General features: G+C 40.4%; 1 protein-coding gene and 1 long non-coding RNA gene across 5 annotated transcripts in view; both read right to left on the bottom strand.

Annotated features, from left to right (window-relative positions):
- The window catches only part of TMEM163 (transmembrane protein 163), an 83,821-nt gene extending 72,852 nt beyond the window's left edge, over window positions 1-10,969 (bottom strand). Inside the window, exons 1-2 of one of the 4 annotated variants that reach the window (XM_042877670.1) lie at window positions 10,630-10,969; window positions 5,983-6,102 (exon numbers count right to left, since the gene is read on the bottom strand). In XM_042877670.1, coding sequence (XP_042733604.1) covers window positions 5,983-6,102; window positions 10,630-10,783 — 274 coding nt within the window. In that variant the 5' untranslated portion in view covers window positions 10,784-10,969. The remainder of the gene's footprint in view (window positions 1-5,982; window positions 6,103-10,629) is intronic. The other 3 variants (XM_042877669.1, XM_042877671.1, XM_042877672.1) reach the window with 3 other exon arrangements.
- A 3,861-nt stretch (window positions 10,970-14,830) lies between these two features.
- LOC122183578 overlaps window positions 14,831-23,620 on the bottom strand; it is a 16,410-nt gene continuing 7,620 nt past the window's right edge. The window contains exons 2-3 of the long non-coding RNA XR_006180290.1: window positions 16,763-16,820; window positions 14,831-14,899 (exon numbers count right to left, since the gene is read on the bottom strand). This is a non-coding gene — a long non-coding RNA (uncharacterized LOC122183578). The remainder of the gene's footprint in view (window positions 14,900-16,762; window positions 16,821-23,620) is intronic.

Here is a 23,620-nt window from a genome sequence, read left to right as displayed (position 1 = left end):
GGACAGCCTTGTGATTGTGATTTGTACACTAAATAGCTTAGCACACTCAAGGGTTCCTCATTCTTTATGAAATGATTTTACAGCTCTCGCTTTCCCTGAGCATCAGCACTGAAGTTTAATTCCTGGAGATCATCTTCTCTGAGCAGGAAGGAGTCACCATTTAGATCAAGGAATTATTACGTTTCAAAAAGGAACAGGGTGTTACACCTTAAAGGTTAGCATTTAAAAATGAACTCAGTTGGTTCAATAAACATCCAGCACAGCAACAATTTCTCAATTTTTGTCCATTTAAACATACAGATACAATCCCATCCTGTATCTACACTACCTAGATCTCACAGGCTTCTGTCACAATTTGCCCGTCAGCTCAGTAAAAAATGTCATGACGCGTGAAGCGCTGCAGATTTTCGACCTACACTTCAACAGTTATCAGTCCTGAACTTGACACCCATATGCTATTTTCTCCTACCAAGAAAGTCACTTGGAGTTTTGTACGCCTAAAAAAAGACAGGCCCTTTTACTTGCTTCTCATTTCATTTTCAGTGAATGAAAACTGTATTTTGTTGTTCTGAAGTGCGGTCTGACCTGTACAAAAGGCTGTCTTCTGCCAGTGCTGCACAGGTAATTGAGTTTTGTCCTTTACATCTTACATATAACATAATACAGGACCAAGCTCTGTTTTCAACTGTATTGATGCAACTATGAGGTCAACAGAGCTACACAAGTGTCACCATTATCAGAACTTTACTTTGGGAACATAAGCTGTATATTTCATTAACACTTCTGGGAGTCTACAGTCCTGAAGCACCTGTCTATTTGTAGCTGATGTAATTAACTGCCCTGAGAAATGAAAAACGAGGAATTTGCATACTATCACACAATAGTTCTACTCTGTATTTTGCCCCTTTATTTGGTTTTAAGTTTCTGAATGGTGTTGTCCTAAAATGTAACTTTCTGAAAACGCACTCAGACCCTCAGGAGTGAGAAATGCGATTCTGTGCAGCTCCCAGAACAGAAAACACCAAGACTTTCCATGCCATTGGGGATCCTGGAGAATTCTGCTCAGGTACACAGCTGACACACTGTTACACAGGTCTGAGTTCAGAATGCCCAGCATTTTTCCAAAATTCAGTGACCTTTAAATAATGTTGAATTGGACATCCAAAATAAAGAGCCTCAGAGTCATGAGCCTTTATCTACATTTTCTGTTAGCGCTGTATGCTAACACTCTGTGCCCAGAGAACGCTGCTGTGCAAACATGAAGGAAAGTCCTCATATATTTAACTTTTTTCAAGCAACATCAGGAATAGGTCACTGGGAAAATGATACATTCATTAATAAATTAACATAGCCACCCCCAACTCAGTTGTATAGGCAGCATGCCTGAGATGAGAAATGAGGCATTACACCACAACATCCACATCTGAGCATCCAGAGGACATCTTCACTTGCTCAGTTTCTCCCATGTAACTCCATTTTCACTGCATCAGAATAACATCACAGGGGAGAAGAATCAGCAAACACGTCCTACAGGGAGCCAAAATGTGATATGATGGCTGGGTTTAGTTATTTGAATGAAAAAAAGTGGGCCTGGATCCAGACTTTCTAATGTTTGTAGGCATTTGAATGTAGAGAATCTGAACTAGCATGAGCCATCTGAACTGTGAGGAATTCCTAACCCCAAACTTCTTTCTCCCCGCGTTTCAAGCAACGTGCTTCTCTAATTTCAGCAACATGGAAGTTTGCTTTAATAAAATAACTTTCTGGTTTCTGACAGCTCTTTCCTCAGCATTTTGCAAATAGCCCAATGTCAGCTTTTTCAGTGATGCATCCACTTGCAGAGCCTATTCAGGCCTGCTGCAGCCACACTGGGATAGGCTGTCTCCAAGTTCCTTCTCGACAGCCACCCTTCACAAAGCAGGCATACATTTTAAATCAAGCTCTGACTATGAATCTACCCAACCTCTGACTACAAAGAGGGCATTCAGTGCAGAATTTTGTCTGTACGTTGTTGTGGTATATTGATATGACTGCTCCATTCATTGGGAAACAATTTTATCAATTTTAGTTAATCAAATCAAGAAGATGAATGAACAGAATGCTTTCTGTGAATCACAAATCTAAGCTGGACAAGAAATACCAGAGAGAATGTGAGATGTTTTCTGCTTTTGTAGTGTTATCAGAGATTAGGTCTTCGGGTAGAAACTAAACTAGAACAGCAAAAGCCATACTTGTGTATTTTTCAGAATTAGACTTTAGTACCAGGAATGTCAAGACACAAAGAGTAACATTTCAAAACACAGAAATTCCATTCCACCTGTAGCAATCCCTCATTCTCTATTGTAACACTGAAACAAGGCTCACTATGAACTTACAGTACTGCAGCTCCAGAAAGAAGTTATGGTTATTACAAAATGATTTAGATTGCACCATTATAGTACACACAAATATGCATTAAAAGTGTTTTATTATGCTAACATTCTTCTCTTGGGTTACTGTATATCAGAGAGATGTAATTATATCAACATGGTTACTCCATTACTACTTGGGGTGCTGAGCAACAAGCCAACATTCATCTTTGTAACTTTTATTGTGCTTAGGCTCTGTTTCTGACTACATATTTGAAAGGATCAAAATCCACTCTCGATGATAATTCCACAAGCATGGATATTTCAGGCAACACAGAAATGAAAAGTGAAATCGACTGATCTGTCAGGCATTGCTCAGTATCTGAACGTAAACATATTGCACAAAACCCACAAATGTCAGAATATGCATAACTGATCCTAAGCAAGCCTAACTTACAGCCACTATAGACAACATCATAAGGTTCTGCTGACAACAACAGTTTTACAAACTGAAGTATTTAAGGACTTCACAGAAGCCTTGTGCAACTACGTGCTGGCAAGCAATACCTTCAGCAGCACCCAGAGCTGAAGGGATCCCAGTTACCATCCAGTGCAGGTGTTGTGTTTAGAGATGGGAAAGCAGTGTTTAGAGACTGCTGAAGCTTCCAAGTGGTCTTTTAAAAGTACAGCACTTCTGTGGTAAAATGAAGTATATTAAATGCCTGATGGCAAGAGATCTTTTCATTCAGTTGAAGGAAAACCCTGATTTTGCTGTTATGGAAGTTCTACTTCTCAACGTTTGTGAACAAAAGATAGCAGTTTCATTTTCCCTTAAGCAGTCGATTTGTTCCAGACCCAACTAGACTAATTCAACCTCTTAAATGCTGAGAACAAACCCAACTTTGATGCATACATCAACAATTCTCCTCCTCCCTTCCAGTACTTAAACCCACAAAATAGCCCGTATCGGAAAGAACAAATTCCAATCACCTGAGGCAATTATAAAACATACATATATATATGTATATATATATACAAGCATATGTAAGAATATCATCATTTTAATTTATACACATTTAACTCCCAAAATAAAACACATTCAATAATTTGCTTCCCATCCTCCTCAGTTACCAAAAAGTTGCCACCAGCAATGTCCCATCAGGAATATAGGTTCTAAAGAGCAGCAGAAAGATGTCACGAAAAGACACCCAGAGACCCAAATGAGACCTGCTGTCCAGCAGCCATCCTGCTCCTCCATACACCACAGTACTCTGTGTGGAAATTTTGGTCAGAAGGTCTTTTTAAGAGTAAGCCCAATACAGAGGGGCAGGCCATTAGAAACAGAACGAAGTCTAGTTAAAAACAGAACCAGGAGATTTCTGAACCATCTCCCCATTCTGCACACAGACCATGCAACAAGCATTGTTCCCCTTAGAATTTTTCCTACCCTTCAGGTCCTCCATTGCCTCATCTGCATTTATCAAGTAATTCAGTTCCCTAGCCAAGTATCTTTATGACTTCAACTGCAGCTGCAAATGCAGTGTTGTAAGTTACATTAGAAGAAAGTATTTTAAGGCCTATGTAAGTATTTACATAAAGACTTTTTATGGAAATCATAAAGAGCAGTGAGAATACAGTCAGTGCTGCAAGAGAACAGACAGTGCAGTCACACAATTAGCACAGCAGGTCCCCATTTTTCACTGAAATACAACATCAGGGATACGTTGCTAACACCTTACCACCACAGACAAGGGGTAAAAAGGAAATGGGATGCTTTAAATAGCAGGTGTTTGCAAAGAACTGGCAGTGTCAGACACCCCAAAGTGACAACTCGTTATTTATATCAAACAGGACACCACTCTGGTAAGCTGCCATGCCTCCCAACCCATGGATTGGCTAGAGGAACCTGCTAAAAGGACAGTAAAAAGGGTGAACTCAGCCAGTGTAAAACAATAAACTGAGTAGAACTGCAAAGATGACATGGGGAAGCAAAACGATGAACCACCGTATTTTCTTCAAATATTATAAAGTTTTAATGTTAAGAATAGCAGAAGCCCTAACAATACTTCAGCTGGTTCCCCCTCTGCTCTTCACAAATTCAGCCCCATCAGATCACAAGAAAAGATTCAAAAATCAGTCTGCTATTAACAGCTGACTTCAGCAGTTCAATGCCATCCACTGCAACTGAACATGCAGAAACAGTGCATGCAGGCAGAGACCACCTTCTTTATTGCTAGGTTGTTTTTCTGGGTTTCTTTTTGTAGTTTCTCAACACTATGATTGCCACAAATAAGTAAAACAGAAAATAAAAAGCTTCCGTGCAGCCTAATTTTTTAAAAATATCTTTTTAAAAGAAATTGAGTGTTTTATTGCCCATTTTGTACTTATATTTTGTAACTCTGACAAAATCAAGCCATTTCTCAATATTCCCTAAGATTGTTTTGTTCTAAAACATAGTTTCCTCAGTACAAAAGACAGACTAGAGCCTTTTCATTCAGCTGTCCTGCATTGTTGTTAATATTCAAATTCTTTTTACAGTGCTAGATTTTGCTCTCAAGCATTCCTGCTCTTTTCTCTGCTTTTTGAATCAGGCTATTGTACCTGAATTTCTATTAAAATTGCTCCAAGTCATGTACGTCCAGTTTTCAGAGACCATTTGGTCAGATTCTAATAACGCCTCCTGGGAGCTGACACCAACTTCCAGCAGCAGGTCGAAGGCTGTAGATTAGGATAATAAAACACATGCTGCTGCAGCTTCAAAAACAAACAAAAACCACAACAAAAAAGCAAGTCTGCCTTTATCAAGCTGAAAAATCATGGGTTTTTTTGTGTTCCCCCCCCCCCCCTTTTAAGTAGAGAACATACCATTGCAAACATTTTGATCCAGGTTCCACAATTCTTTTTGTTTTTATGACAATTTAGTGCATTTTTGCACTAAACTAAAATATATCTTTATTTAGACAATGCAGTATTTTTTTCCTGTTTTGAAATACAAGAAATATATTTTTCAAAGTAAAGATGTTTTGGTTCAATGCGTTGGGTTCTTTTTTCCTGAATTCTTTGTGTAAAGGCAAAATAGACAATATGTCCTGAGAATTATAGAAAACCACCAGCTTAACAAGAGGCTGGTTTTGTTCCTCCACGTTAACGCTGTCTTCGAGTACCTGCCAAGTAAAAAAACTATATATTTCCCCTTATAATTCATTAATATTTCTTATACTGTTGCAACTATGAATCCCAGGTGGATTAAGGCTTATTTGACCTCTTTGGTTAAAGGCAATTCAGTGCATAATGATTTTTTACTGTACTCCGTAAAATGAACAATTTCACATGCATAAATGCTAGCAGGAATCAACATCTCCTGTTTCTTTCTCTGACCTTCAACAACCTTGTTCTTTGCAGAAAAAAACCAACAGTTTTACTAATTCATAAGCACTCTGCAGACACAGGCAGCCCAGAGAGAAATCTTTTCAGCAGTTGCAAAGAAACATGAGAAAGCTTCCATAAAGATTCTGAGAAATTCTGAGAACCCAAAAGAATGCAAGGAAAAAAAATATATTAAAAAAAAAAAAAAAAATAGAGGAGAAAAGAAAAAGAAAGAGGTGTGAAGATTTAAAATATTCCCAATACTCACTGAAAGCAGCCACTGCAAGAGCCAGTGTGACAATAATGGAGACCCAGGAAACCCACAATGCCTTCTTTCTGTAGCTTTGAGCTTCATGAGGTTTTAGCCTTGTACTGCTTTCTAGTAAACCTGATAAGCAATAAGCAAAGAGGGTATGAACAATACATTGCTCTTTTTAAAGGCACAGCTGCGTTAGTTCAGACCTAAATCTCACATTCACATTCTATATTACTGTTAGAATCAATACAGAATCAAACCCTCCTCACACGATCATGGTTAGGTGAGTGAAGCCATCAAAAATGTATGAGTAAGCAAGCAAAGCACACACAAGCTGTTTTGATTTCACAAAGAATAGAAAGCTTGCACCTCAGTCACTTAAAAGAGCACTGCAACTGTACAGCAGTGAACAGAAATTTCCATCACTGTTTTCCACCTTTACATCCACACAATGAAGGGCCCAATGCTACACTCACTGAAACCAAAAATCATTTCAGGAATTCAGGATCCTGAACACAATAAACATAGGAGGAAAATGCAGGTCTGACGGTCTCTGAGAAGTAACCTACCAATGCACGGAAATACGTGAGCATATTGCTCATCAAAGTAGAAGCAGGCACTCCTTAGAAGCAAAGCTATCACAGTTGAAAAGACCCCTTGAAGCACAGTCCCACATAGCAAGAATGCATCTCCAACCAGAAGCTGCATTAGGGACTGATTGAAGAACAATTCTGACCTTACTGCAATCAGGGTAAAAGTCTGCTAACAGAAGCAAACAGGACTGCTTTCTCTCATTACTGATGCTTTCCATTAGTGGATTTTTTTTTTCCACTTGTCTTAAATAGCAGAAAAGAATTCAAGTTAAAAAATAAAATAAAATTGCTTTAATTGGCTTTTGTTCTCTCAGCCTGGGTTTTAAGCCACTTTTTGGGTTGCATTCATAACCAAACAGGCTTGTCTTGTTTATCCCATCCAGATTCTTTCCTGCTGAAGATACTTATTTCATTTAAAACACACAAATACTTCTTTTTCACCAGCAAGTTGCAACTCAAATCTGCTCAGCTGGTAAGAGAAGGCACAATGATTTTTCACTTTCTTAACGAATTACTCCAGGAATTGTGGGTGGCTTTTCTCAGATGACTATCTCGCCTGCCCCCAGTGTACACAACACCAGTTTAATAATGCAGTCTTTCATCTGGTCTCACACCTTAGGCAAGGGCTAGAGAACAGAAGCAGATCACAATCTAACAGCTGAAGCTGTAATATCCTCACCTTCCCCAGTTTTATCTCCAGTCTTTCTCTCATTGTCACTTGAGGGTGAGGACAAGCGATCTGCTCATAGGTGTGCTCCTGACTCTACATCATGCTTCACTCAGTCCGTTAATGTTACCAGATATTAATTTCAACTGACCGTAATACGCTGGCTGTAAACTGCATTGGTTTTGCAATCAATGCAGAAGTGGATCAGCCATCTCTGCCTCAGGGGCAGCATGTGTCAGTGGGGGGCAGGCGTCCAAGGGTAGGAACAATTTCAGCCACCAGATTTTATTCTGCCATTTCAAGCCTGTCAGAATGACCAGTTCTAATCCAAGTCTTGCTGGTCACATCCACTCCCTCTTGGAAAAATGTTTTACACTTTTTTATTCCTGCAAGGAAAGTGAACAGAGTTTCTCTATGAGAGTCCAGAAAGAAACTGGGAGAATTTAATGCTGTTCCTGTATTCTCAGAAAACTTAAAATACTGCCTGCCTTTTGTACTACACGCTGCCCTCTTTATGAACAAAAAATGAAGGCCTATTATGAAACAGTGTTTGCTTCTTACTACGTGAGTTCTTCTTCTAATACCTGAAATCTACCAGATGACAACTCTGAAAGGTCTGAGTCCCTTACAGGACTGCACAGCCATTTCTTACACAGTCTGCCTTCACTCGTGCAAAGGAATGGGCCTGTATTTTTGCAATGTTTCACCTATATTTTTTCAGTATATATATACAGTTTAATTGCTATCTGCTGTGAGGTCATTAAAAACAGATCTTGAAATAAAGAATTAATTTCTACTAATGTAATAATGCAGAGAGCACCTTCTTATGTTTGTGGTATTTTCCCCCCTCTCCACTCTCCCCAGTTCAAAAATTCTAAATTAAGGCCCAAATCTTGTTGGAATGCAAAACGAGGTGGTTTCCCTAAGCCAATTCTGACTACCAAGACCTCAAATCTGAAATAAACACAGAAGAGAATGGCAGACATCCTCACCTGGTTCATTCTTTAAAGACATCCTACAGTTCATGGCTACTGCTCACTACTACCTGGGAAGACCAACATATACAGTTGATAATTACAAATCAAATAGTATCCTAATTAAATTGAGAAATGAATAATAAGCCCCATGGCTAGCATAGAACTCCTGATTGCTATTCATGTGTCAAGCACATGTCCAGTACAACAGAGACTGCAATCCTTATAAAACAGAACCACTTCTGCCGTGTGTGTGTGTGTCGTTCTCTCTCTCAAAATGGCTGGTATATTCCAGCTATCAGAGAGGTGATCCCTTCCTTCCTATAAGAATTCAAATACATTTACCATATTTAACATTTTAATCCCAAAATGAAGGATCACATTGTTTTTAGGAGTGTCCTAGGGGATGGCATGGAATAATACAAACTCATTCACATCACTGCCAAACCCATAGCAGGATTCACATAACACAAATCAACACCAGCTCATTAATTTACACACAACAACACAATTCAGAAAGTAAACCTCCATAATTTTTTTTCCACTGACCATAAGAAAACAAATTTTAAGCAACCATTGGAGGCTGAAAGATATTCTGAAAGAACCTGCAATCTGCATTACAACAGAAATGAAAAGCTAATATCTACTGCTAAGATTCGTCCATTCTAAAATTAACATACTGGATGTTTTTACTACCAATATTTTATTTCACACACAGACATCCCTGAGGTAAAGAAGAGATCATGAGCTGGTTAAATCCACTGGATTTTTATTTTTTTATTTTTAGTACCTTCCTATATTAGCAGATTTTAAAAAAAAAAAAAAAAATCAGAAGTAGAAAAAACCTGCCTCACAGTTGCAGAACACAAGCTTGGCATATTTGTGAAGCAATTCTAGGATATTCTTTACCATATGCTGACTTACCAGAAGTACTTTTCTGTTTGGCTAAGAGATCATTTTAAAATGTCAAGACAGAATTTGTGGAAGAGATAAGGCAAACAGAAAATTGTTCATCTAAGACATTAGAAGACCCCGTCTGAAAAATTACCACTCATTCTGGATCTGCATCTTAAAGAGTAAATATCTTGTTCTAAAATTTGAGGTTATTTTTTATTTTTAGCAAACATGGAAGTATCATCTCTATAACTGGATCTGCTATGATTCATAGGAAAGGATCATTAGAAACAGTACAGTCTAAAAGGACAGACTGTAACAATTTCAATATGGACAACCTGCAAAAAGCATACCAGGATTTCCTCTACAATGACTGGGAATTATGCCTGTAGATGGAATTGGTGACTATAGGAAAAGTGATGAGAAAAAGATACTGCAAAGGCCACGAGAGAGTGTGAACACAGAGAAAGAAATAGAATCAGCTTTAGTCTCTTCTCACTCCAAGGAAGAGATAAGGCTATGTATATCAGATTCTCCCTTATAGGAAATCATACCAAGATGGCCAGCTTTCATCTTTAGCTCTGTCATACTGGGCACAAATTAAGAATTTCTGCACTTAAACATCCACATCTGAACCCCAACCAAAATCTGTGGTGCTCATGATCTAGAATAGAACCAAAGCCTCAAACTGCCCTGAGTCAAGATGTCTGTCCTCCGCCATCGGATGCCACAGCCAGGTTCCCCTGGGAAGCGGATGCCCCCAGTGTGACTGAAACCTGCCAGGAAGACGGTGACTGCTCTTCCCCACTGCTGCCCTACTTCACACCCAGGAGATGTAAGCAAGCACAACAGGAGTTTGTAGAGCTGGGGAAGAATAGGAGATACGGGGTTACATGTATGATGGGAACGTGGAAGTGACTTTGGGATGCTTAAAGAAAAAAAAGAGAGAGAGAGAAAGGGGGGGGGGAGTGGAAGGAGGAATGCAAGAGAGATGCTAAGCCTGGTATGTGAAATAAAAATGGAGACAAATTGCGTGAATCGGGAGCCTGGAGGCGTTATGGAGGCATTACGGAGGAGAGTTACAACGGCAGCTGGCGGCGCTCCCAGGGGGCAGCAGGTAAGCCAAGAGCCACGCACACAGGGAACGGCGTCCAAAATCAGCGCCTTTAAGGCTGAAAGCTAACTGACGCGGTTTGGAAGCCGGCGGCTTTCCATCCCTGGTCAGACAACCAGGTAAATAACAAAACAACAGTTTCGTGGGGCAGGGGTAGTGCAAGTGCCACGACGGGACCGCAGCGCCCTGCCCGCCCCTCACAGCCGAGCGGCTCTTCCCGCGCAGCGCCGCGGCAAGCAGGCGAGTTTCGGTCGAGGTGGGAACGACCACGAAGGGAGTTTATAAAAATATCTCGGAAAGGGAAAACCCGGGGTAGGTTGGAGGCAGGTTGACAAACGGATGCCGGTTCGGAGGGGCCCGGGGACGGAGCGGGGATGTGACGGGACTCGTCCCGAGAGAACCGTGCGAAGCGCTCACCTCTGTCCTCCGGCCCCTCGCCGAACCGCCCGCTCTCCCCGATCCGTAGCTGCTCCTGCTGCTGCTCCCGGGCAGGCACGGGCGGGCTGCTCCCGGGGGGCTGCACGATGGCGGGGTCAGGAGTGCTGTCCAGGGCGGCTGCGGGTGGCTCCATGGCTCGCGGGAATCGGGCGGCGGCTGCGGAGCGAGGAGCGAGCGGAGCATCCAGCCCCGGTGCGAGCCCGGAGGGAGGAGGAGACTCCGGCTCAGAGCATCGGGGAGACGAGGAGAGAACAAACTCCTCCGGCCGCTCCCCGCGGCCGCCTCATCGCTAACCTCGCCGCCGCCGGGGGTGGGGGGGAGCAGGTGGGAGAGCGGTGCCGCCTCCCCGCGCCGCCCGTCCCCTCCCCGCCCCAGGGAGCGGCTCTCCGCCAGCGGGTACGGCGCGCGGCCTCGCGAGGAGCCGCGCGCGATGGGCCGTCCCGTACGGCGGGGCTGCCCTCGGGGCGGGCGGGAATTGCTACTGTGGGCATCGGCCGGGAAGGGCTGCTGTGAGCCGCCCCGGGGGGCCTCTCGCCCTTCGGAACCTGCAGGTGGCTCCAGCACCGTGGGCGTAATTAAGGCGGTCGGCCGAGTCGGTCCCTGGGGTGAAGGCTGAGGGCAGCGCTGCCGCTTGCCCGCTCGGCCCACCGGAGCCATTTGTCGCCCTGTGCGCCCTTCTCCAGACCCCACAACGTAGAAATTTTGTTGTACTGACGGTCCTTTGTTAACAACGTTAGGCTAAAACCTGCTCTAAAAGGTACAGCGGTCTCGTGGAAGGGTGAGGTTGGAGCTGGAGGCCTGCCGGCACCCAGAGGAGCTCCCAGTTCACTCAGCTGCCATTCCCAGGGCTGGGGAACAGAGGGAAAAAAATAAAAGCCTTGGGAGAACAGAAGTGGAAAAAATAGAAAGTGTTACTGATAGATCCGTGCCAGAACTGTTATCTTCTTCTTCTCTGGTGGTTTCTAATGACTAAATCGAGAGGTGCAAATAAACATAAGCAATTTCCATGCTAGCACAGCTCCCAATTGCGTGCTTGGTAGCATGCACATAAATTTTGGAACTGCGTTGTGCTTGGACTTGCATCTAGGAAAAATATCAGAAGGCCATTAGGCACTGCAGCCCAAGTACTCCACTGATATATATGCATGTAATCTCTATTATGTTAAATAAAGATGAGGCCGTCTTTCTCAATAAATCAACAGATTTGGGGAGTATGGAAGGGCCAGGGGGAACCTAACAGTTATGCAAATGTATGAATATGATTTTATAAGCTGTTGATCTTGCCTTAAAAAGTTTTCGCAATGCTTTAGGAATGTCAGTTTGGGAATGGTTCATGGAACATCACAATGGCTTAATTTTTCCTTAAAACACCTCTTGGTTCTGTATAGCAATCTTCAAAATCACTTGAATGTATATTTTAAAATACTGATTACTTGAAAAATTAAACACCAGTGAACATTAAAGAAAGCGACATCAATTGTTATTTTAGGAACCGGCTGGCATTCAGGTAACTGTACAGAATGGGGTTGGCTGTCATGGTGAGAGGTTGGTGTTTGCTCTTCACATAATCTCTTGATTCCTTTGTGTACGGTTTGCCTAGGAAATATTTTTGAAGTCTTCAGGCCCCTTTCATCTTCACCCTTAGCCAACCCACCCTGCTTTGTGAGGCTCTTGCTCTACTAGATGGATCTACATAAATATGAATATAAGAAATACCTAGGGTACATTTCCCTCATGTAATGGATACTATAGTACTATAGACTATTTGTTCTTACTGTCAAAAGTTTCTCACCTGCATAAGCTAACACAAGTGAGTTATTTTGGGGAAATGTTTTTTTGAGTTTGGGCTTAGTTGGGAGAAGTTGGAAACGATTGATTGTGCTGTTGCTTTTTTTTTTTCTTAATTGGCAAATTATTCACAAAGGTTTGGTGACATTTAAACCTCCAAGATAAGAGGAAACATCTGCACGTGTATGCATGTAAGATATGAATGAAAAGTAGAAAATGCCTTCTTTTATTTTCTCAAAGTAACTGTCACTTAAAATGTGTTTGTAAAGAAATGAAGATCCTTAAATGAGCAGAACCAGTTTAGTAGGCTTGTGAGAGACAAGGGATCGGGGTCAGATCTCTTTTCAGGATCCGGCAAGGATACAAGTACTTCTGGGAGGTATGCTTCCGTGTGGAGTTCATACAGTCCCTTGAAATTGCTTTAAGGGGTTTAATGCTCCCTAACTATTGCAGGATCCTTTCTCTTCTAGGGAGATGTGTCCATTCCTTTCATCAATGGGAGATAGACTAGCAACTCTCATCAAACAATACCTCCTTTCTGTAAGTCTGTCTAAGCTACTTCAGCATTTTTATAACTTACAGAAATGGTCCCAAGAGGAAAGTACCTGGAGATTCCTAATTCAGCTTCTTTACAAGGAAGTTAAAGCAGTAGGTTTCCAAATGATCTGAGCAGAAAAAACAAGGTGCCAAGAAGACCTCACCACAATTTTCAACTTTCATATATTCCTTCTTTTTTTAGATGTTCTCAGCTGCTGTTCTTACAGACTGGCAGGGTCTGCAGCTGCCTCTGGATAAATGCTATAGTGTTCATGCTATAGCAAAGAATATGAGGCTTGCAAAGAATATTAGTGTTGTTTGTTTTTTTCTTTAATTTCTCTATTCAGTACTTTGAAACATGGCCTCATGTGAGAAATGATGTACTCAGCCTTTTACAAATACAAAGTTGCTACTTTAAGCAGCTCCACAATGGAGAGGCATTCAGATGAGGCAATTATTTATATAAGCTAACTGCGAAAAATCAGAAAGACCACCATGCCTCAGAAGCTGGAAACTGCTTTCCTTTCCAGCACTGCTTGCTATGTCTCACAATAGCTCCTTCACCCAAAGTATATTCCATTGGATAAAAAAAAAGTAGAGTTGGGGGTTTAAAGGTCTGAGTCTGATTTTCCAGCCCTGTTGTACTTCTTGTTTAGCAAGTGTGTACACAAAGATAATTAAGAGAAAAAGGCCCGACCATAATAATTATATAATATTATTTCTTGGCCCCTTGAATATCCTTTTGTTGGGTATGAACAACAAGAACAAAGTAAAAGGAAAGGAACCATTTCCCTGGGTTCAGTCTGGGTAGACTGATACCATGCCAAATGCTGCAGCTGCTGCAAGATTAATACACACTCACAGAATTTTGCTCTGTTAGAACCACCTGCAATTTCCATAGCATTCTGGCTTCCATGAAATGGTGGCTCCAAACAAAATGGAGCTCTCTTGCACTACAGCAACCAGAAAAGATGAAGACAAGCAGGAGTTTTCATCATCTGGATTGTCTGTAGTCTGGTTTTGCTGAGGTTATTTGTGGTGGTGGTTTGTACTTTCTTCCTTTCTAACCTTCCTCCTTCTTTGTTCTGAATAAAGGAAAAACCACTCTCAGATTGGAGCTTTTTCCTTCAGGCCCACTCTACCTCCCAGCATCCACAGAATTTGTTACATTTGACAAAATTTGGATTAGGCCCATCTATTTTTTCTTTTCCAAGGTAGACATTCTCCTGAGGAAATAAGCAACCTCTTGGCAGCACAGTAGTTTCTCTTCCTGAGTCACAGCCCCCTTGTTTCACTCAAACATGCTCCCCACAGTACCATCAACACCTATTATGGCACAGCAAAGAGTACCACAGTGCAAAAAGGCAGAAAGAATATGGGGCTACTGTATCATATAGAGTGAGAGTAGAACCAATGGGAGACAACAGTGAAATAAGTCCTTGTCTTTCAGTCTGCACTGTACAGCTGCAGAACATCTCTCATTCCTTTTCAATCCGTGTGGAGCTCAGAAGTATCACATGTTTACTTGTTATTCTGAAAACTATGGACTTTCTCTGTTTTATCTTCTTGTTAGCACTACTGACACAAATGCTTTCACCTGTGTATAATCAGTGAATATACAGACGTCATAACTATGAAATAAACAAGAGAGTTTGGCTAAGCAGGTTGCTATACCAAAAAGAGAATAGATAGAGGGCTTACCCTTGTCCTGAGCTCGCTGTAAAACTCCAAAGGAGGGATCTCCAGAAGAGACCATTCCCCCCTGGTAGCAGCTCTTAAATGGGTCCAGGAGAGGTGCAGCCAGGCTCCCCCCCTTCCAGCAGCACGGGTGAATTGCCTTCACCTGTACTCCCAGGGCTGACTCATGGCTCGCCTCAGGTGGTCAATCAGAGGTTCAGGCCCTGATTCAGCTGTTCCCATACACCTGAAATAACAACACTGTGGTGTGCCCAGAAGCTTCTGAGAGAAAGTTTTCTTGATTTCATTAACATCATTAACAGCACTTCAACTGGGAGCCCTCTTGCACATCAGGAAAGAGCTGGTCAGCCTGCCTGGTGATTATGTTTACTATATTTAAAGACATAAGAGAAATACAATTCTGTCACCATCAGCCATTTTGTTTTCAGGCCCTTGTTTCATACACATCCCAAACACAAAAATGGCCTTTTTCTGGCGGTGTTAGCCAGGACGGTTTTTTCGTTTGGTCTAGCAGAGGCCTTATGCCTGACATTTGGAAGAAAATGTTCATTTCTTACTTCTATCAATGTGCCCTTCATGGCACCACAGCAGGAGGTAATAGCATCCTCATTCAGTTGTGTGCATGAAGTGGTACATCATTCTCACCATTGAGACACTTTCTCTGCTAAAACTAACAGATGAAATATGCCTCTGTAGTGATTAAATCCTCCAGATTCTATATTTAACAGACTTCTTTTAATGAAATTAGTATTTTCTTTTTATAGATTATTCACTGTGCTGTGCAGTCCTCACTTCCATAGTTTTAGTCTGATTATTAACTTGGATCAAATATAATCAGAATGTTGTTTTGAGAAAAGAGTTTGATAATTTGCTGACTTCCTTCAGGCTATGAAGGAGAGCCTATAATATGATTCCCAGGGAATACAGCATGTATGACCTTGGCAAGTAATTGACGAACCTCACATAAGCACCTACTCTTCTATATGATATTGCAGGATCATATTTGCAAAAAATGCCCAAGCTAGCAGGAGCCACCAGCATTAATAAAAGCCGTTGTTGCAACAAAGGAGGCACAAAAACACAGCATGCAATATGTGTCATCTTGCAGTAATGAAAAGCTCTGGAAACAGATTCTTCACAGCGGTCATTTTCCATCTTAACGCTTTTTTAAAAGCTGTTGTAAATTGGAGTTAAAATTTCTGTGTAAATATGGGAAACCAAAAGGTTTACCTACAACACCAAAGCTTACCATTTTGCTCAGATAAATGCTGCTCAGCCCTGAAAGATGTGTGCCTCCATTCCCAACTACGTTACATCGCTAAAGATGCTTTGTTTCCAGTGAATGGAGTGAAACTGACTTGGCAATCATAGTAGTAATATTTCATTGATAATATCCGCAAGAGTACAAGAAAGGTGGAAAAGAAAGGGAACTGAATTTTAAAGAGGAGGCAACCTGATTTTTAATTGATAGTTTTCCTTTTTTGCTGCTGAGTTTCAGTTGTATTTTTTTTTTCTCTAATAACTTCTGACGAATCTGGAACTTCTTATGCTATGTGGAGCTATGTCTTCTTCCAGTGAGATTCTAACCACAGCTTAATAAATATGTGAGTATCAGCAGATGAGATTTCATTTCTGCATCAAGGAACAGAAGAATAGAAAACTAGGAAATTCCTAGGGAGTAGAATCAGTAAAATTTTCTAATAAACTTATTCAATGACTCATAATTTCTTCATTACAATTCATAAATCTTAATGATAGACGTTTCCAACATATGTGCATAACTCCAGTATCTTTCACAATTTTCCATTAAGTTGATATGCCTAAACCACAGAAACCACCACATGTTTTTATCACATACAGATTGGGTCTGCTGTCCTATTTCCAAGCCAATGCCCATTCCTTCTCACATGCCTGCCTACTGCAATCTTTTCCCACCACGTCAGACATAAATTTTAAGAGTTCTGTGTACAAAGATAAACACACATTTGTTTCCTATTCAGTGCAGATCCACAGGTTTATTACAAATGTATAGCTTATATTTCTAACCTTATGCATCAGAAAATATGTTTTAAGACATGGTAATACCCACCTTGGAGGTAAGACTTTTATGAGAAAAGGGACCAGCTGCATTTAATTATGGGATTCACCTGTGCCAGAAAATAAACATGTTGTGTTTTATGCATAATGGTATTCAACCCACATCTATTTGCTTTTCCAGTCTTTTAAACTCTCCAAATTGTGACTTGGATTAAAATCTTATTCCTTGGCAACTAGTGTCATCTGCCAGTTATTTTTCTAACCAAAAGACAATGTATGTATTCGAGGAAATACCTGTTCACTGATCTATACCAAGGTAATAATATAATGTTTATACTGTTCTTACGCCAAGTAAATTGTAAATAGAGTTCTGTTCATCTGCACTTGAGTGCTTATCTAGGATGATTATAGAGAACGGTAATTGCTGTTTGGAGTTGGAAATGTGAGGTTTTTAACATCTGCCACAATAAAACTGTCCCATAACCAAAAAGGAGGAGGGAGGTGTCAGTCACATAACTGAGTCGGATTATGACAAATTCATTTTCTGCTTTGTTTGGATTTTCTGTAAAGCTGTCAATGGTGCCCTAAAATTAAAGGGCTGTGCAGTTATGTAGTAATACAAACAGCTTCTCCTTCTTCACTATCAAGACTGCCTGAATTTTCAATTTCAGGGTTCAGTATATACTGTGTCAATAGACACAGACGTTTAATTTAATTTTCACACTGTTCTGTTGGAAAGCTTGTACACACCCATTTCATGCCTATAAGATACTTTTTTATTACTATTACCAATGTCTGTTTTACATCTTCAGTAGAACTGCTTGTCCTTTTTCCCTTCCTTAAGAAAGTATCTCAGTATTCTTCTCATAACTAAGGGGAAAAAATGAACAGACCTGTAAGAGTAGATTACCTGGGGCAATGGTCAAAAGCTGTGGCTTGAGGTTGAAACTGGACATTACAAAATACTCTTTGCTGGGATCTTCATGCAGCAGCAAAAGAGTTTACTGAGAGGTGGTGGAATCTTCCTCACTGGAGGATTTCTAAATTCAGCTGGAAAAAATCCACTTACATCCACATTTGACCATGTGTAGGGGAGCTAATAATCCTTCTCAGAGATAGCTGAACTAAGCAATCTCCACTGGCTCCTTCCTGTCTACATCTGTAGGATTGAAATAATATAAAGATCAAGGGTTTCATAAGCTTTTACCTAGGAAATTCTACGTTGAACAGTATCAAAACAGATTGATGCAAAATGTGCAGAGGTTTGGAGACTGATTTAATTCACCAATAAATGTCAGGTGCTATGCTTTTATGAAGGATAAAATTCTGATGGCTTACTTCTCTTCCATTGTTCCCTTGATGTTGATTTTAGAAAGGCTATTATCAGAGTATGTTACTTATCTGATACAAGTAGCTTCTCTTGGCCACTTATTCTACTTACGACTAGCCTATTTCCTTTAGATTGAATAAATTTGATTTTTAGGCACTTTTTCACTATCTTCTTTCTGACTTTTATTTGTTTATGGGCACATAAAAGTGACCTCATAGTTCTGCAGATGACCATTCAATCTGGAACTCTCCAGAACCACAGGTTTTTCTTTGAATTCTCTCCCTTACCAGCTTGAAATGTGTTTCATTTTATTGATCAAGAAATTCAATCCTTAAGTAAAATTAGAACAGAAAATCAAGATACTTCCAAGGTCCGTTTGATATCCTACAATCATTGTGTATACAAGTTCACTGAGACCAAGATTTGCATACCTTGCATTTAGGGATTAAACATCTTTGGAATATATTCAAATCTGGTGAAGATCTTTTATTATGGAGGTTTTGAAAATTAAACTATAGCTCTTTTGCTTTAAATTTAAATCAGTATGAAAACTGACAAGTGGTTGTGACATTAATTAGACTTACATTTCATGGGATATCTAGACAAACTTTTTGCATCCATACTTGTTGATTTTCCCACTAGATGGCATTATGCATTAACTTCAAGTCAATTTATGAACTGCCCTGCAACTGAACATGCTAAGGATTTTGAAAAATTAGGGAAGAATCTATAGTGCTTTCTTCAGTCATGTGTATGAGTGAGGGAGCTGTGGCTTAAAGACAATTTGACCTACTTCTACTCAGGAGTAACCCAATCCATCCTTAATGCATCAAATACGGATTTAGTCAAAGCAATAAAGGAAGCCAGCCATGGCAACAATATCTGATCCTGTGTGTGATGCACTTCTTAGAATAAAACTCTCAACCTTTTCTTCATTTAACATTTGAAGAGTGATTTCAGCGGTGCAAATTTCTTCCTATCTTATATTTTCCTATGGACTATCTGTGATCCCTTCCTCTGCACCACGATATGGTTCTTGAGAGTGATGTTTCTAAAACATAAAGTCCTACCTTATGAAGCACCATCTGCTATGGGGCAAAGGTTTAACAGCTTCAGAAGAACTGACCAGTGGGATTTTGCCTTAATCCTAAAATTTGCAGTGACCAGGAAAGGAGAAACCAGCGGTCCCAGCAGCATGAAAACAATGGCAAGGATTTAGTGTGTGAGAAGCAAGCGTTGTCTAGGGTTCCCTGCATTCTATATTCTGAGCTGATTTTCATACTGGTTCTTTACGTAGCATAAGAGGCTCCAAGCTAGAGATGGGTAGGTAATTTAATTTAATTGTCATGTTGCATCAGTTACTGTTTTTGAAATTTTACATAATAAGTAAAAAGGGGCTGAGATGAAAGAATTTTGTTGGTCTGAGCCTATAATGGAAAAGTAAGAAAAGCCAAGAAAACACCAAAAATTAGCTTAGTGTTAAACAGGTCCTTTAAACTCTCCTGCTAGTCAAGCACATAGTAGGAAAGTACCTAAACTTGTGCTTAAGTTTGTCTCTGGATAGGGATTCTATAAAGAGGACCTACCAGTGCCTGTTATAAAAACTTATCATAATCATTGCCATAAATTCAGGCTGTTCAATTATTTGTTCTCTACTTACAGCTTTTTTTTTTTTTTATTTGTGGTAGACTGAGCTTCAGTAAAGTATGCTTTTAATTCACCTGTGCAGTGCAGGACTGTAGATAATGCTATAGGTAATGTACTGCTTCCTACCACAATCTTATCAAGCCTTTGAAAGTCCTGGTGAGTAGTGGACATCAGGAAGTTTTGAATAGCTATCCATCTTTCCCCCAGCACCAACCTTCTCTTTCTTCATCCTCCAGCTCATGTTGCAGCAGCCAAAATCTGCTTCTGGATGCATTTCTGCATCATGAAACCATAGCAGATGCTAATGCTGGTGTCAGTAACTCATCTCCTGTCATGCTGAGCTACAGTGCCATTTTCTTATTCCCACTTATTCAGGCTCATTCTCTGCTCATGTGAGTTACATTTACATGGGGACTTTGCATATCTACAGCTCTTGGCTCAGATGGAGGTGCCACTACCTGGGGAGGGCAACCCAGCTCTATCCCTCTAATTCCCTACTGGTGGAGCAGATATATCACAGAACTTTTCTACTCTAACGGCAGAGGCACAAAGTCATTGACAGAGCGGGGAAGGGAACAAGGCCAGGATGGTAGACCTCACAAATGTGCTAATGTTTGATGATCTCACAACAGTACCAATGTTCCCGAATTTAGTTTTACTTGCTTTCACATACTTGTGGAATTACAATAGGATCCTGGAATAGTATCTGTACTTTTAGCCAGTGAGCAATGGCCAGGCCGTGAGACAAACAATAGGAGCCAATGCTTGGCAAGTGGCTCAGTAGGAGATCCCGTTTCCTTCATAAAAGCAGAGCTCCTGACAAACTCATAGCTCTGCATCTACCTAATGGTATATAGATACTGATGTCAGAGCACTACCATTTCTGGTCACCAACAGGCAAAATATAGTTGTGGTATGCATGGCTTTTATCTTAAAAACAAACAAACAAACAAACAAAAAAAACACCAAAACCAAAAAACATTAAAAGAGGAAGTAAAAGAGAATGAAATAAGAAGTTTTCATGCAGAGCCCATCTTCATGTGGTAGCCCTCCTCTGTTTTCCTATCCAGCTCCCCACTAAACCAGTGAGCCTCTCTGGAAGAGACAGTTCAGTTTCACTGAGCTGGTGTAACTGCTTTCCTTTTATCACTTGAAATGAAGGGACCGAATGTTGGTTTTTGTTAGTTAGTAATACTAGAAAGTAATTATTTTCATTAATTTTATAAGCATATCTAATTTGTTACAGGATCTGAAAATTAAAGGCTACACAAATAGTATAAAATCTTATTGCTAACAAGCAGCAGTGTTCCATGCCCCTAAGAAGTTTTACTATATCCAGTTGTTTAGGAACCTACCATGGAGATGAGCAAATGTGTTAGAAGAACAACTACTCTGAAACATGTACTTTTTTGTTCCTAAAAATGCTGTCTAACTAGAGACAAAAAACCATTCACCAAACAATGAATTATATAAACGTGTAAAACATTCACTACAAATTCTCAGTGCTAGGCAGCAGGAGTTCAGCCCAATTGTACTTTGACATTGCAGCCCCAGCCATAATCAGACAGCAGCAGCTTGCGTCACTTACCACAGGAAAATCCATTCCAGTCAATATTAAAGAAGTGCTCTTTGTGAATATTGCAGCCACTAGTTGGTGCTCCGCTTAATGCACTGCAAATTGCAACCAGTGGCACTTGCAGTGAGTTGCACAAATGCTATTCACAAATCTGTGATTTATAATGCAAAGTGTTTTGAGGCACTGCGCTGACGTGGGCAATCGTACATTGTCATGGTAGACAGACAACCCAAAAACTCTAAATTGCCTTTGTATTTAATTACTGAATTTCAGAAGAAGTTTACCTCCAATTCCTCATTTAAGTTGATCTGTCTTTGCAGTGGCTCAAAATTACTCTTTGATCTGAAACCATCCCTTATTAGATTTCCTGGTGACTAAAGTGGGCTTTTTGTTGAGTTTAAATGATTAATTCTAACAGTGTTATTCTGTTATTCTTAGATCCTCTAAAAGTTGATGTGAAATAGAAGGTTGTGATAAGTGGCAATGCTTTGGAAGGCAAAATGCATCCCATTGAGGAAGTGGCTTTGTTCATGCCCTTCACACTAAGAAGCAAACACGTGCTCTTTGATGTATCTGCATACTCTACTGGCTATAGCTATAGCCCAGAAAGTAGAATTACTTGATTTTTTTTTACCTTTTTTTTTTTTACTGAAAAAGATAAGTGAATCAGGAAAACACACTTAAACACAGCCAAGAAATCATGGATCTTTTTTAGTAATAGCACAGAAGGCAAACAACACTGAGAGCTAGTGGTAATGTCATTACAAAGGAAAAAATACCTTCCTTTTCCTGAGAGGAAAACCAAGTATGAAGGTTGAGGAAATAATTCAAATTGCAATGTTCATTCTAAATCAGCAGTTGCATTGCATATCAGAAATTATAAAGCAAAGTACATCTCACAGGCTTCCCCATGAAAAGAAGTAGTTTGGTTAGCTTTATTCAAACACTTGGATGACATGGCTGTTTAGCTGTGGTTGCAATATGAGCTAGCTGAACCATTTCTGAAAACTTTTTTAGACTCGCATTTGGCAGAGCTTTCCAGCTTGCTAGAGCACTGGTAACCAAAAGGATTCCTCTCTGGAATCCTCAGGTAGTGGCACATCTAAATCTTCTTCAGTTTGTTGCACACAAACTTAAGCTGGTGACCACTTGGGTATGAGTGCATCAATTAGTATTTACTTAGTGCTATTAATTCCAGTGTTCCTATTTATTTGTTTATCTTAGGCACCACCACCAAGATGAATATATCAATCTCGTATGTCCCCATGGGGCATTCACTTGAAAAGTATGAGTTTTTTGTATCAGTAGCTTCAGAACTTCATTCCATCTGTTCTTCCTGGACCACATTTACACTACTGGTATCTGTCTGGCTGCTCGCAATGTACAGGAGTGACACCTGTCCTGAAACAAGCTTAATAGAGTCTTTTTTATTCGGAGCAAAATGAAAACTCCATTTTACTTAGTCTCAGGTTTGGGAAAATATTTATTTATTGTTGCATTTGACAGAACATCTCTATGCAAGGTGAATGTATGCTAAGTGTTAACTGCAGAATCGCAATGTTAATGTATTGAGAAAATACTGGCATCATTTGAAAGGTAGTAGGTTTTTTTTTATTATTATTTTTTTCTGGAACACCGCTTCCAAACTTTAGCATTTTTTAGAAACCTGGAAATAAATGAGGATTTGTTAAGGCTTAGCTTATGTGGCAGAGAGCACAGGAGTGGTCAGGAATTTGGCACAGGACACAGGATGCACTGTTTGCTTTCACCACTGTGTGGTTCATCAGAACTCCTGCTGGGCTTGTGGTCACAGAGCAATGCAGTGTGCTGCCAAAAGCATCGGCAGCCCTGGCCACCTGTGCATTATAAACTGCAGTGACATAACTGTGATGTAGTGGCAGATCTAATAGAGGGACCAACTAGTGAGCATCATCCTGAGCTTTTGCAACCGTGAATCTTTTACAGCAGTTTGATAGCTTCAGTCTTGGAAGCGTCGGATGCAGCAGTACAGTGCTACATCTGGACTAAAAAACCTCATTTCTCTGCAAGACTAAACTGACTCAGACATTGACCAGCATCGGCTCTGCTGTTTGTTTAAACAGAGGCTCTTTCAGTTGTTTCTGCAAAGGGTTTTGAATAATAAAATTTAATGTTGTTGGAAAATAATGTATTTAATGATCAATACACTAGCACTGCTGTCATTACCTCTGTACGATAGGGAAGAGCTGTCACTACCCTTTTAAAATTCCCTTTCATTCTACTGTTACTACCCTTTCACAATGAGAGTAGTGAAGCAATGGAACAGGATGCTCTGTCCCTGGAGTCATTCAAGGTCAGCCTGGACTGGGCTCTGAGCA

This window comes from Lagopus leucura, unplaced genomic scaffold (genome assembly GCF_019238085.1).
Source record: "Lagopus leucura isolate 7727_CA_CO unplaced genomic scaffold, USGS_WTPT01 Super-Scaffold_100019, whole genome shotgun sequence".
Lineage (NCBI taxonomy): Eukaryota > Metazoa > Chordata > Aves > Galliformes > Phasianidae > Lagopus > Lagopus leucura.
The sequence above is the reverse complement of the archived record's forward strand: the minus strand, read 5'-3'. Positions and strand labels throughout refer to the sequence as shown.